At 37.6% G+C, this 15339-nt stretch overlaps 2 protein-coding genes across 3 annotated transcripts; one reads left to right on the forward strand and one right to left on the reverse strand.

Annotated features, from left to right (window-relative positions):
- The first annotated feature begins 238 nt into the window (after window positions 1-238).
- Window positions 239-3732, forward strand: LOC108668423 (peritrophin-48). The gene is made up of 6 exons (XM_018155648.2): window positions 239-330; window positions 582-639; window positions 1444-1472; window positions 1776-1914; window positions 2224-2885; window positions 3424-3732. The coding sequence occupies exons 2-6, from the start codon at window positions 619-621 to the stop codon at window positions 3575-3577; spliced, it is 1005 nt and encodes a 334-aa protein (XP_018011137.1). The 5' UTR covers window positions 239-330; window positions 582-618; the 3' UTR covers window positions 3578-3732.
- Window positions 3733-9569: 5837 nt separating this feature from the next.
- Window positions 9570-14931, reverse strand: LOC108668425. 2 transcript variants are annotated; one of them, XM_018155651.2, is made up of 5 exons: window positions 14869-14931; window positions 14377-14433; window positions 13809-13837; window positions 11013-11154; window positions 9570-10686 (listed from the first exon to the last, which is right to left on the reverse strand). In XM_018155651.2, exons 2-5 carry the CDS (start codon window positions 14395-14397, stop codon window positions 10027-10029), a joined length of 852 nt encoding a protein of 283 aa, XP_018011140.1. In that variant the 5' UTR covers window positions 14398-14433; window positions 14869-14931; the 3' UTR covers window positions 9570-10026. The 2 variants fall into 2 exon arrangements, with proteins under 2 accessions (XP_018011140.1, XP_047736740.1); XM_047880784.1 differs by having other exon boundaries at window positions 14865-14931.
- Window positions 14932-15339: the final 408 nt, after the last annotated feature.

The following is a 15339-nucleotide window of genomic DNA, read 5'->3' on the forward strand; positions in this document are numbered from 1 at the left end:
CCTGCTGATTGAAGTTTAATTGCAAATTAAATTTATTTTAGGTCATTGAGCAATTAATGCATTGACTAATATTCTCCCGCAATCGAAGTCACAAAATATAGCAGATTTTAATGCATTTTTCCTCGGGAAAATCATTTATTGATATGCAGGCGGAAAAATGTCAGCTGGGGGCAGTCCGTCAGTTTTCGGCCGCCTATATAAGGCACGGCTGCCGTGACCCGAGCACAGCCCATCCAGGCCCCGGGCGAGAAGAACAGAGCACCTTCCTGAGGATCAAGGAACTGCACACACGACGGCTAAAAATTGACACTTTTTCGGCTAAAAAGTAGAGTAAGTAGAGGGCTGGATCTACTTGTATGAGCATTTCCTTACTCCGTAGTTTTTAGAAAAGAAGGAATCCAATAGTGTCATCATGCATTTCTTAAACGTGTATTTCATACCGAATCAAAATGCTGCTCGCTTTCCTTGGTATTTGATTGCTAAATTTAATATACATTTACAATAGCAAGATCTATTTGCAGTGACAATACGGAATTGAAAGAGTTTTCCTGCATATATTATTCACGTCCATAATTGTGCAGGAACCCAACAGATTTTGAGGGCGACAGCAGCTTCAGGATGCAATTGGAAATAACAATGGTGAGAACTGTGTTAATTTATTTTGATTTAAACCATAAGTTTTAATAGTGATGGTTCGTTGCATCTAATAACCTAAAATAACTTCACAGAGCTTGAAAGCTAAGAGAAGGCAAAACAAAGTCCCCAAATCTCCTCTGAAAACATTATGGAAGCCGGCTTCAACATCGTTAAAAGAAATTGTATGAAATGCAGGTAAAATAAGATTTACTCACATTAATGATATAAAATCGCTGTTATTTTATCAATTACATTAAATTATCCGAGTCGATGGCACTTATAAATCTTACATTGTATGACACAGTTGGATGACACCGTTCGTAGTTTATATCAGAATCAGTTTACAGGGTGTAAATGCATTGGAATCTCAAATATAGTAAACCAACGTATGAACTTTGCTTTAAAACTCCCCGGAATTTCAATTACTTGACTGCATTTCGAATCCATCGACTTCTTAAGTAATTGAAAACACACGGGATTTATGTTGGTGATAGACAAACTTGACCTCATATTCGTTCTAGTCTCATTACAGTCATACCATGACTACTGGGTAATCTCATTACAGTCATACCATGACTACTGGGTAATCTCATTACAGTCATACCATGACTACTGGGTAATTTTTCGTTTCCGACAAAGCGCTGAAGTTTTGTTCCTCATTTTCTGTGCGATGGTAGGATATCAATTATTTCTTATTTAATTTTTAGCTATATTAAAACAATGCATGTCTGCAACACACGACAATCGTCTGCAACACACGACAATCGTCTGCAACACACGACGTCTGTAACAGCTTCTGTGTTTCAGGTGCTGCTCCTGGTCGCGGGGTTGGCCAGGTGAGGAACAAATTAAAACTTTTCTCACTTTGCTCTCAGTATTTCACTCAACATACCTCATATTTTGCAATAATTTCAGCAATTTAAAGGACTTCTATAATTGTAGAATGGTTTTACTGAATACTAATACCAATTAAATACCGATTATTTATTTCTCTCTGCCAATATTTTTTATAATTCCTGTATATTCTATGGATGGAAAATGGTTCTATGCAGACTATGCTACGTGAAGTTTTTTATAGTCATTGAAGAGAACAAATTCAGGTAAACCTTTATCTATAGAATTGTTCATTTACTTTGCAGAGGACTTCCTACTATTGTCAATACAACCCTATGTGTCGGTGCCCATGATGGAACCCAACATTGTGGTAGCTGCTTACAGCCTATTGAGTGCAAAACCCAGGAACCAGTCGCACTTCCAATTTCTTGCTACCCAGGCACAGTAAGTACAAAGAATGTAATAAGTTCATTTACATCATGTACGTTTTAATAACCTCATAGATGATAGAAGTAAACAGTATGCTGTTGTCGGTCTTCCAGATACTTAGCTCTCGAAGAGAGTTTTTGTAGAAGGAGAATCCGATTTCTGCACAAACTATTTTCTGGCAATATATTTCACGTAGGTCGCTTCACATATTTATCAGAAGATGGTTTTCTAACCGTAGCAGCGGAAATGCTATGAATAGTAAGACACTATAAATAACCGCCCCCAAAAAGCTTTTAATATTATATAATCATAATTTCTTGTCAGGTGTGTGAGGAGATCACCCCAACCACAGTAGCATGCGTTCCAATTGCATCGGCCACGGCCTGCCAGTGCACCAGCGACAAATGCGACGATTACGACTCACAATTCAGAGTCAAATGTGACGCCAGCGGCATTACTGATGTAGTTGACTGTAACTCACGTAATCGATGTATTGGGAACGGCACTTGCAGTGCTTGTCCGTCCTCAGGGTCTGTAGATAGCTTTGTTGACCAGGAATGCAGCTCCAGGTACAGATGTACTAACGGAGCATTCTCATCAGTCGTGAACTGTGCCCAGGGCGAATACGTGTCGAAGAATGGCTCCTGTTCCCAAGCGCCGCCCATACCTTGTGCAGCAGCTGATTTATGCACAGCTGGACTCTGTCCTGACTTGACTAACTGCTCACGGTACTACATCTGTGATCCAAATCAGGTGCCTCCGGCGATCGAATATTTTTCATGCCCATCAGACCAGTACTTCAACCCTAAAACGTACTTATGTGAGTCCACAACCACTAATTGTGATCCATGGACTACATGTAAATTCACATCAGTAGATGGTGGGACAAAACGTACGAGTACAGCAACAGTTTCGCCCGATACACCACCTGAAGATTGCAACGCAAACACCGTTGGAAATTTCCCGCATGGACCGTGTGATTCACAGTAAGTTTTTCCCAGTTTTTAATAAAATATTTAATTGAGAATTAAAAAACGGGGAATAAGTGAATTACTTTCATGATTGAATGTTTTTCAAAGCAAATTCAATATAAAAATTCAAGTTTTCTGACATAAGTGCAGCTCTAATTCAAATCACCGAAGGAAAATTACTTGCTTGTATCGTAAGATCGTAGTTGAAACATAATTTCACACGTCAAAATATAATTCATTCTCTTCACTTTACAATTAACGACATTGATAAACTCATGTACACATAAACTCACAAAAAAAGTTTGCGATGTTCCAGTGATGGGCTTCCATCATGGTAGCCATCATTTTCATATTATTGTATGAAATTTTCCGGTGATAGCTGGTCAAAAAACTTAAGATATAACGAAATAAACGTCAATAACCAATTAAATCCGAAGTTACTGGTAAAGCTCATACATAAAATTTATTCTGATACTATGCCGTATTAAAACTTTGTCAAATGTCGACTAACTAAATTGTAATCAACGTTAATTCATATTTTCTGGAACGAAAGATACTGGGCGTGTCGCCAGGGCAGCGGCTCCAGCTACGAGGTGGTGGAGATGCAGTGCCCCAACGGTCTGGTGCACAGCACCAACCCTGACTACCCCTACTGCATCGACCCCAGCGAAGAGGCCACCTGTCACGCCTACGCTGCTGAACACTGAATACTACAACTCAACGGTCTGGTGTTCAGCACCGGGTCCAACTACCCATACCGCTTCGATCCCAGCACTATGGCCACTTGCTAGTTCACCACGAAGGTTCACTAGTTTGCTTCGAAACCTTCTTAGAGAACCGAATACATCAACTCCATAAATCATATTGATTTTTTCTGTCCTTGAAATTTCACTAAATTTTCGATTACCTCGCGGTACCTTACTTGAATTTGAAATGAATTGTAATAGAATGTGGCGATACAATTTAAAGAAAATTTGGCGGCTTACTTCTTGGAGAACCGAATGTTTCAACCTCAAAATCATTATGATTTACACGGTCCATAAACGCGTCTGTTCACTATCGAGGTAAAGCTCCCAGCCGCACGATGTTCAATAATGCGACTAAGTCATTCTGTTTTCGTGAAAAAAAAACTAAATAGAAATCTAAATATTTTTCTCTTTCTATTATATAACTGATCTCCGTAGTTACAAAGAAACATCACTACACATATTCAATCCGTTCCTTGAGAATTCAAACAAGTTTGCTTTCATAATTGAATTGAAATTATAATATTTAGTTGATAAAAATTTCGTAGATGTCCAATGTATTTCTTACATCAACTGCCTTGTTGATTTAAAATTTAAATTATTATTTTGAGCCACATTTTATCAGAATGTATATAAATACCTACGCATTGCGTCGATTGGTCATTATCATGGTGGGTCATTCATTTTAGAATTTCCCGGTCACCTGGTTGGGTTCCTGAAAAGGGTCTCTGTTCGTTTTTATAAAGCATAAACATATACTATGCTAGTAATTATGAGCATATTACGCCAAAATTATAAGCGAGCAACTAATGCTCTCCTTTCCTGCGGCGCGTCATGACAAAAAACGTCAGCCTTGCACGCATGTTGGGGCGCTCGTTTATCCAATCCTCTCTCAGAATAATAAAAAATCTTTTTTCGCTAGAAAAGAAATCCGTCAACCGGGGAAAAATAATGTACCCAGCATCGACCTACTACTTACGGGAGTGTCTCGTTCATACCACTCGATATTACGTCTAATGGATGTATGTTTTAAACTAACATTTCTACGCAATTCGATGAAAACGAATTCTGTCATTAGCAAGAAAAGAGATGCCTGTCGGAGACCACCACTGCCGTGCTTCGAATGGCCCACCATGATCCCATCCCACAAGAACGTAGCCTCGAACACTTCCGGACTACACATTTTCAGCCGCAAGCCACCAGACAGGTAACATCCATTGAAGTAGAACAAACAGCCCACAGTAAAACAATCTGCACTAGTTTGGCCAAGGATCGTATGTCAGTGTGCAAAAAAATTCTACACCTCTCGGTCACAGCGCGCCGGAGCCTTGGATCGCGGATCGAACTAGACTTCCGTCACTTCGTTGAATTACAAAACTTTTAGCTCATAGCATTTTGGGTTAGGTTTCCGATAGCATAGTTCTGTTCCGAAATCTATCGCCCGCCAACGAGTGACCTCCGGAACTTCGTTAACTTACGTAACTTACTGCCATCGACGAGCCGCTGTTCGACAGTGGGCTGATTCGATGCCTAGGATGAATACGGACGGGTTAGTGACGGTCCTCAAATTCATTGCAAAGCTCCGGCGCACGGTGTCCGAGTGGCGCAGAATTTTTTCGCCCACTGGCAGACGATTCTGGGCCGAACTATTGCAGGCTGTTTTCCTGTGGGCTGATTGGTCTACTTCAATGGATGTAATCTGAAAATTGAAGCAACTTCATTCACGGAATGTCGTAATGACGTTACAATGCAACGTTTAATCAATGTTGCTACTACGACGTTACTGTAAAGTTGAATTCTTTTCTCGTACAATATTGCTTCTCAACCTGTAAAATAGAAGTCAATCTGACATGATATTTAGCTCTGAGCATTTATTAATTCGCTATTAAGGCAATTTTCCTTGCTGTTTGCAAAAAAAAACATAAAATAATGAGAACAATTTTACTTTACACTCCACCACTAAGACGTTTTATTTTTATCCTCCACCACCAAGGCGTTCTGGGCATACTTGAGACACTTGGAGGCCTCTTCGTTCAGCTTAACTATCAACCGCCTGACACGAGTAACCGGAGCAATATTGTCACAAGCCTAGGTACTTCGCAAAAAGGATACGTTCTAGTGAGCGCAAAATGACTTGCACTGATGGTTGCCACCACGTACGACAACTTTAAAATGTTCTCTGTTGTGTACAAACGTCCTCAGGCTGATACACTTAATATTTTACGTATAATTGTTATGTTGAAACGTATTATGTTTACGTATAAGTTGAAAGTTATGTTCCCGAAGAGTGACATACGGCGGTAGAGGGTTAAACTTGGTGGCTTCACGAAAAGTTGCCAGGACGACTTCTGAAAAGAAAATTTGTATACCTTAAGTAACTATAATTTTCGATGCAAGTCATGTTATTATGGGGAAAATTAAGGCATGATTAAGCTGATCAAGTACGTTTATACACAATTTTCTAGTAATCATTTAATAAAAACGCAAGCATCTATATGTAGCTATAAATATTATAGTAACATGCTTACGCTATTCCTTGGTACGGATGGCATACTAGAGCCGCATCTATGTACAAATTACACCTTAAAGCTATAGGTAAAAGTATGTGTGACGTGCAAGAAACATAAATTTATTAGCATAATGATGCAGGGTTGCACTGGGAAACTGCCCGGTGAGCTGCCCACCTATCCACCCGGGTTGGGCTTTTTAACCTGAAAACCCTGGGCTTTTATAAAAAACTGGATGAGTGAAAAGTGAATTTTAAGTAAAACTTAGAAATACATCAAATTGATTTTATAGTTTTCAACTTCAAAAACAATAAAACTGGATAGAAGCTAATAAGGATATATCTATTAAACTTTCTTGAACAAATGCAGTCATCTCATATATATACTGCAAACTTCTATAAAAAGACTACATCGATTTGAGTCCTAGAAAATCCCACGCATTATAAAGTTTCATAAATGTTACTAGGTCCCCTAACTTGCTCTACAGTCAATTAGGACCGACGACAACGACATGAATATCAAAAAGTGACCAATTGATATCTCCTTCATATCGAAGCCCATTTGTGATTTTGTCTAAATTCTTAGCAATTTTTTCTCTTCATAACTAGAGTAATAGAGTTCACAGAGGTTTTTTGTAATTATTTTACGTTACCCTACTTGAACTATAGGTTTAATATAATCATCAGCATAAGTGTTAATTTAATTTAAATACTGTAGTTTCTCATAATGAAATAGAAAAACACCCTTATTAGTCTTAACAACAATTACTTATTCAATGATATTTACATACACTATGCCATTCAAGGCTATAACTTCTTGTTTAATATAACTTTTTATTAACCAACTCAAAAGTCCATACAAGTTCTAACAAAATTATGCATTACCAAAAGCACAAAGTGAGGGAAGTTAAGTTTATGGACTTCTGTCGGTTTTGTCATGTGTTCATATAAACACTCGATAATATGGCTCTTTAAATAGATTCATACCTTGAAATTCTCTACAAAAAAAGGCTGGCAGTGCTGAAGGAAGTTCAAATCGTCTATGTATGTATTGTTTTTAATTAAAGATATAATGCACTCAGAAAAATTATTTTGCTAGTGTTTTTTTCTGCACTAAGTTTTGCTAAGAACATGTATTTTATTTAATTTTGCATAATTTAGGCCTCTAGTTAGCAGCCCTCATTAGTAGTAGCAATACAAACCAGGAAATTATTGAGCATGTACTGCAATAGGAGAAGCCTCAAGGTTTGGCACAAATTCAAAGTGCTTAGTCCAATTTTTCAAACGTATTACCTGTTAATTTTATTTTTTGGAGTCTTGCAAAATATGAGTTTTGAGAAACAAGACAACTGCAGATCTGGGTTAATTGATTTGATGCATATTTTTACATTGACTTGTAGCCTGACACAGATGGGTCACTGTTGTGATACAACACTGTTCGAATAGTGACACAACAAGTTAATGATGCATCATTGGCTCACAATTTAAAAATTTACAATTATTTTATTAAAGGCTATGGCAAATGTAACGAAGGTTTATACTGGTTACTCTTCAGCATAAAATTTATAATAATAAGCATAACTGAAAAGAACTTTGAGCTAGGTATAAATTGAATAAGTGAAAAAAGATTTTTACACATTTCGCCCGTTTTCGCAACAAAACCCTGGGTTTTTATAAAATTAACCGGGTGGGTGGGACACTTAAAAAAAAACCTGGGATTTTTGCAACCCTGTAATGGTGGCTCGGTAAAGATATATGAACAGGCATGTGTATGACAAATGATACCTTCACCTATATAGTAAGTGATATGCTAAAATTATATAGCAAGTTATTAAAAGGACAAGCCAGAGCTATAACTAGGCAGCTAAGAGACTTGCTTGACCTATAACTTTAGTTATGACGGACATGCTACAGCTATAACTATTGTTATAAATGACATGTCAAAGCAATATAGCTGTAGGTACGAGTGATTTGCTAGATGCCATGTATCTAGGTTTGAATGACATATTAAAGCTATAAGTACGCCTTACTTGCTTGAACTTATCGTCCGAATCAATTGGGTTTAATGCAACTGGGATGAGGAATGAAGAATTTGGGAAGATTAATTGCATCTTGTATTACCGAAAATAAATACAGGCCATGTCGTTAGACTGACCTCCTCGAACAGTGGATAGCTATCACAGATCCATTCCCCCGCACTCCTATACAATCATTCGCGAAATTTATTAAGAAGATACGTAAATGCGATGATCCTCACAAGAAGTGAATCTTAACTTACATGACCATGCAATTCACACTTTATGGTTGAATATGTAGTGCTTACTTTCCTTCATGACATAAAGGCCTGCAAGTAGAGTAGTCTAATTTCATTTATTTTTTTAAAAACAAAATTTTGACAATACTTGAATGTTTGCCATAATCAAACATGAAAAATTCATCAATTATTCAACATTGCATATATTCAAAATGGCAGATATCCTTCAATATATACCTTTAATTAATAGCTGCGAACAAGCAAGTTCCGTTGAATGCAATTTTGTTTTTCTTTCCCTTAGGGCATTGCTCATGGTTCTGAAAACTTAAGAATATAACTTGCACATAAAGTCAGATAAAAAAAAATACCTACACGTCGTAGTCGTTCAACAGAACTGTTGATTGTATCCGTCCTAAAATTATCAAAATGTCGCAAGGTTAAGGCTGTCAGTGTCCTAAAACCTATTTAATTACATGCAACATATCTTTGTTGGGACAACTATAGAAGCACTTAAAATAATATTATGCACAATATATATTATATTTATAGCCCTCTTGCTCCCCAATCTTGAGTACTGCTGCAAGCTTTAGGCACCGCTCAAGGCGAGCGCGGTGTAGAAACTGGGGTCGGTCCAACGGACCTTTATTATTCACTGCATCTTGCTACTTGGAAATTAATATAGTTGCATTCAAAGCAACGTCGTTAATATATCAAAAATATCTTTTGGTAACAAGATTTTCGGTATACCGAACAATATTTTTCGACGAACAACGAAAATTATCGTATGAATTGTAAAAAAAATGGTATATTGTTCATACAGCCAAGTCTCCGGTTTTTCATCAGATTTGCTTAATGGTACTTGAATAGTTCGGGGGAAGTTGTTCTTTACAAAATTAATTTCTACAATTACGAGACCACAGAGTATAGCCTTTCTCAATTTTACGGATTATACTTTTGGTTAGATTTAAAAGTTCGAACAATAAATTTTCTTGAGCCATTTTTTTATTGGTGCGACTTTTCAAATGACCATTATTCCTCGAAAACAGTAGAAAAAATTTCAGGTGGATCAAAGGTTATGTGAAGCTTTTTTTTTATTTTGATTCGGGATGATACAACAAGGACGTTTAATGTTCAAGCTTTTCCCAATTTTACGGATTGTACTTTTTGTTGGATTTGAGAGTTCAAACAATAGATTTCCAGGAGCCATTTTCTTACAGGTACAACTTTAAAAAAAACATTATTCCTCGAAACCAGTAGAAAAAAATATTAACAGGTGAAAAGAAGGTCTTATAAAGCTTTAATTTAGATTCGGGAGGATACAAGTACAAGGATGAAGTATTGTAGATACAACGCGCAGTTTGTATTGACTGACGTCTTCTCTGTTAGGTTAAGTTAGGACTGACCCTCATAAAGGGTTAACTCATTTATATTTTCGATTGTTTTGCTCTGGAGAATTAAAGTGACCACAATTTTTATAGTCTTTTTATTTCCAACAATTATTGATAAATAACTTCCGTCGTATCTGAATTCAATTTATTAACATTTCAATAACCTGAGTTATAAAATGTTAGTTCGTAATTTCGTCCATCAGGATCATTGTTTCATAGTTAGCTCCGCAAGTTTTGACATTTGTGAGAACTATCTATGGATTTACCACGAGTCGTCATCAATGACTGATTCGTTTTCCAATAGCAGACCTGTTGTTACATCAGACGTTGTTGCGGTAGTTGTGACATGAACTAGGTTTGAAAAATCGCACTGAGTCCATAAATCGCAAACTCCTTGATATCCTTGCTCACATGTTCTTGTGTCTGGGTTGAAGAAATAGTCTTTACCACAATCATAAGGTCCTCCTGGTTCACCCCCATTTGGGTCACAGAAGTAGTACTGGGTGCAGTTCAGCAGGTCAGGACAAACCCCAGTGCATAGATTCCCCGCGAAACAGGGCTCGGGAGGAGCCGGGGCGCAGATGTAGTCTTTTGAAACGTACTCGTCCGCAGCGCAAACCTTTCCCGATTTACCAACCAACCCATTGTCACATTGGTATCCGATGTTACATTTGGGTGGTATTACCATAACTTCTGGGTCAGGCATACCATAAGAGGTGCAGTCAACACAGTACCCACTCAGGCATGCTCCAGCACCTTTTATGCTGCCGGCGCAGTCAACCACGTCGACTATACCGTCCGCGTTGCATTTGTCGGTGTATAATTCATTGTAGTCGTCGCACCTGTCGCTGTCGCAAATACATTTCGTGGCATCTGCCATTGGGATGCACGTAGCCTGTTCTTCAAAGACTTCCTCACACACCTGAAAATTGAGCAATCGGATAGAAGATATTCTAATAAATTAGAGTTGAACATCGTATCGAATATTGAGCAATTGATGGAAGTCTAATAGTTCCAAAATAATATCGTCTGAAAATAATTTATCCGTTAATTAAATCTATTGATGACAACATTTGAAAGATATTGATGAGTCTTCCATAACCAATTTGTCGATCGAAAACTCAACATTTTTAGCACATCCTAAAACTTGCATCCGGAAGATTAGCACCAATTCACTTCACTTTACTGCACTTAAATTTTCACAGTAAAATGAATTATCTATATAATTTGAATGCGTTGGGTACTCACTGTGCCATCAAGACATATGGGTAGCACCACTAGTCCCCCTAATGGATCACACAAGTATGGCTGTAGACAACTGGCGCAGTGGAACTCTTGTTTAGTGACCGACCCAATCGGGCAGAGGGTTGACTCGAGCGTTGGTAGGCCTCTGCGCCCGAGAACAAAGTTTTAGTTAACTTGTATCGTAATTATTAATCGATTTCTAAAATCTGCTAGAGTATTTGAAATATTTTGATTGACATTCAGTCTTCTTCACTAACCTTGTTACATTTTTTGAACGTAACAGTACCAGATTAGATTATCAAGATCGGAATTATGCGTCGGAATCTTGGCTAATTGGCTGCCACAACATTTATCAGTTCTCTGCCGATGCATACATTCAGTTAGTTGGGCATCCTACTTGCCATCACCGAGCAGTTCCATCCTACCCAGTCAGGTTAACGCGCTTGTTGAACTTACAGATTGTCACGTGCAACCTCGTGAGAAACGCCAGGTTGAACTGCTGTTGTGGTGTGGCTAATTTATATGTCATTCAGCAAGCAGCTCAGTCTGGCGTTGCTTGGGATATCCCAATCCCCGAATTTGAACATCACTTTAGTGTTAACGAATTCGTTTTTTATGTCTTCTTTATAGTTTCTAACTAAATCAATCCGAATTAAAGAAATATCTGTTTCAAGGGAACCAATGACGTACATGCTTCCCTCAAGTAGGGCATGTGCGTCATAAAAAATTTTAATTATGGATGGATCCTTTTGAAACTTGGCACACATATATATAATAGAAATCTAAGACTTTTTTTCGTTCGTGTTAATTGTTTGAAAATTTTTAAGAAAACGTGATATACATGGACAACGGCAAAAAAGGCTGTAGAAATCAAACAAAAAATCAATTTCATCATTCAATTAACGTGCTACAACATCGAGAGACATATCATTCGACTCGTAAAGGCCATATCTAGCGATCATCCAATAACTTTTCTAAGTTTTTTCATATCTATGTGATTTTTAAGATTTTTCTAATTATGGTCCCTACACCCCCCCCCCGTTTTTTCAAGACAATCCAAACAAAAAATGAATCAGAAAAAGTTGCCGGATGATAGCCAGATCAGGTCTTTAGGAATCGAATGGTACATCTTTCAATGCTATAGCTTTAAAATCGTAGGAGATAGATTTTCAAGATCAAAATTACAAGTTTTCAAGTGAGTATAAAAACTAAAATTTGTGATCATTGAAGGCATAGGTTTTAGGTGCGCTTCGCCGGCTATAGTGAACACACAAATTAACGAACAGCCGGAGAAGTCTATATTTTCGATTTTTCACTTACATGTTCCCTTTGACATTAAACCAACCAAACCTCCATCATCACCACGACGTTGAATTAAAAAATTATCTGTGGTAGTAAAAAATTTTAGCGCTAATTACTGATATTTTTCAATCAAGACAGCGTTTTGTAACACTTCGTGCTTTAATTGCCTAAAAACTAAAAAATTCCTTTCCCCGCTTGGTAATCCCGACACGGTAGTCATGCTGGATACTCCAATAGCCCCTTTATATCGGAGTGCCAGGCTCATAACTAATTTGCATAAACGTGCAATTTTCTAGACATCTAGTGTTTAACTTCAACAAAGAAAGGTTCAAGAGCATTTATTGGCCCGTATGCTAAATAGGGCACTAGCACTACGAAGTAGCACTACGCACTACAAGCCGTAGTGCCTACTAGTGCGACATGGAACACTACGGTTGGCATGCTAAATAGGGCACTAGCACAATGAAGTAGCACTACGCACTACAAGCCATAGTGCGGCATGGAACACTACGGTTGGTATGCTAAATAGGGCCAAAAGCATAACGCGCACTACAAAAATCTGAAGTGTCCTACACACCGCACTTCACGACGACACTACGGTATATCTCACCTTGTTTACTTCGTCAGCTATGGATCTGCTTGTCTTACAGCAAAAGCATCATCGCGTAAAAACCTCAGGAACAACATGCTATGAATATAAAAAAGTGCACCGCTTCAGTGAATAACATGTTATTCTTATGGCTGACATTTTCCTTGGCGAAACAGATGAACAGCGTAGAAATAGAAAATACTTTTCTTGTTTTTATTACCATGTTTAATTTTTTTTAGTCATTTGACTTCTTCTGCGAGAACTTTTCATGCTTCTCTCTTTTGTTCGATGTGTTTGGGAAGCGTGGCCTTTGAATATATGATGGGCAAGGTGCGCAGACGCATTGCGAATTTCAGCTCACTATCACAATTTTCACTAGTACCAATATATACCATCACAATTAGACATTTTACATCAATCTTCTTCAAAGAATGAGAATTACTTAGGGAATAATTATTACTTATTTGAGCACTTAACTACCATTCTTCAATATACTCATAGCGTAGTGAGGCACTATAAAGTACTCTAACAGCGAAGTAGCACTTCAAAGTCTTTCTGCATACGAATCAGTAGTGCGACACTAAGCGACACTAAACATTGTAGAGCTACTTCGAAGTGCTTAGTGTCTGTGACGTATTTAGCATACCAACAGGACACTTCGTAGTGCATAGTGCTACTTCGTAGTGCTAGTGCCCTATTTAGCATACTGGCCACTGTCAGGTACGGATGCATATACGGATTGACGCTCAACAACTACAGAAATAAAGCTTGATCAATGTTCGGAGTTACGAAGCAATGTTTTGAAAGTGCCTGCCCTGGAATTTTGTATTGACATCGACAATTTTTTAACGGAAAATGAGTGGAAATGAGAAATTAAATAAATATATTTGTTTGTACTTAACCCTCACCTGACCGCCACCGCGACGATCAGCAACACCTTAAAAAACAAGGGAAAAGATGAATAAATGATGAGTTAGATTTATTATGTGACAGAAATGACAAGGTTTCCGAAGCAAACGAAAAATAGCGGTGAAATTAATTGAATCATATTGATATTTCAAAATGATTGTAAAAATAGGTATTTTTAAATGATAAAAATCCACTTAAGAGCAAATATACAAAATACACAATGAAAATAAATGGACATAAAAGACGTGCCTTGTTATCGAAGCATAAATTTAATTGCTAGTATTTTTTTATATATGATAACCAATATTATGACCTCATCACGCTCTGAAAATGTAAATTAATTGTCCAAAAGCAATAAATGTTTCAATGTGAACCACAATATCTCACATAGGTCCTTATACAATGGCCTGCAATGGCGACCAGTACAACTTTCAAATGCAATCGATCATTAATTAGCATAGGCTAAAGGCGATTTAAAATTCATAAAATCTTTTTTGCAAAATATATCGATGTGAACCACAAGTATTAAATGCTTAGTTCATAAAAAAAAGTCGTAATGATTCTCACCACGGGAATTCTTCGTAACATTTCGACGCCTTTCCTGCCTTCTGAATTTTCAGTTTCCTGCGCAGTAAAAGGAGTAACTTATTCATTTCATTAACACTTCAAAATTTAAATTTTTTCTAAATTAGAGCAAATTCCCACGACGAACGGTATCACTTATATAGAGAAGCTATACGAACATTCCCTCCTCTCCTCGCCCCCTCATTAGGCTACGTTATCTTGCCCACATCAATCATCATCTTATCTGCCAATATTGCCATATGTATTTGACTCCATCAGTAAGAAGTGCCTTTGTAGCGGAATCAATTGAGAACACGGTGGTTGTAAGTGAAAAAAATAAACCGCAACCCGAAGTTGTTTAATGCAAAGGGAAAAAATACTCGGATGAATTATAAAATAGGAACCCGGAATTGTTGGATGAATCTCAAAAATAAAATTGCTCAACAAAATCTATCATTTTTCAAAAGATGTTCGCATGTAACCATTTTCACCTACACGGTGTTGCCGTCGTGCGTGCAGTTAGACTGCAGGGAGGTGCTGCGTGCTGCTCGCCCGACGTCTGGATGAGTTGTGCTCGGGTCCCGGCATTCGGCCCCCGGCGCCTGCAGTATCTTATCTCTAACATGTGCTTATTATTGCTGTCTGTTGTCTAAATGTGACGCCCAGATTTCCTTGCAGAACTCAATTTACCTCAGATGTTAATTCATGAATATTTCGTTGTTTTCAGTTCTAAATCGAAGCGGTGGAGGTCGTTGTTATATTAACTAGGGAAGACTTTCTTCATTCAGTTTTAATTTTCAGTTGTCGATTGGTCTGAACGATATTGATAAACGCTTTGCTTGATGATGCAACTAAGTCCTCTTGACCATGACAATCATACTTCCGTACTGGTATATTACTCAGAGTATAACAATAACGGATTTTTTACATTAATGTAAATAAAAAAATAATCATTAACAAATGTTT

This window comes from Hyalella azteca, unplaced genomic scaffold (genome assembly GCF_000764305.2).
Source record: "Hyalella azteca isolate HAZT.00-mixed unplaced genomic scaffold, Hazt_2.0.2 contig6234, whole genome shotgun sequence".
Lineage (NCBI taxonomy): Eukaryota > Metazoa > Arthropoda > Malacostraca > Amphipoda > Hyalellidae > Hyalella > Hyalella azteca.

Bases quoted from the DNA above. Each gene is read 5' to 3' on its own strand.
- LOC108668425 (XM_018155651.2), bottom strand. From the start codon at position 14,397: ATGTTACGAAGAATTCCCGTG. The intron at 11,155-13,808 runs GTGAGGGTTAAG...TCTCGGGCGCAG, and splicing joins ATCGTCGCGGTGGCGGTCAG to AGGCCTACCAACGCTCGAGT. The intron at 10,687-11,012 runs GTGAGTACCCAA...CTCAATTTTCAG, and splicing joins CCATATGTCTTGATGGCACA to GTGTGTGAGGAAGTCTTTGA.
- LOC108668423 (XM_018155648.2), top strand. From the start codon at position 619: ATGCAATTGGAAATAACAATG. The intron at 640-1,443 runs GTGAGAACTGTG...TCTGTGTTTCAG, and splicing joins TGCAATTGGAAATAACAATG to GTGCTGCTCCTGGTCGCGGG. The intron at 2,886-3,423 runs GTAAGTTTTTCC...CTGGAACGAAAG, and splicing joins CATGGACCGTGTGATTCACA to ATACTGGGCGTGTCGCCAGG.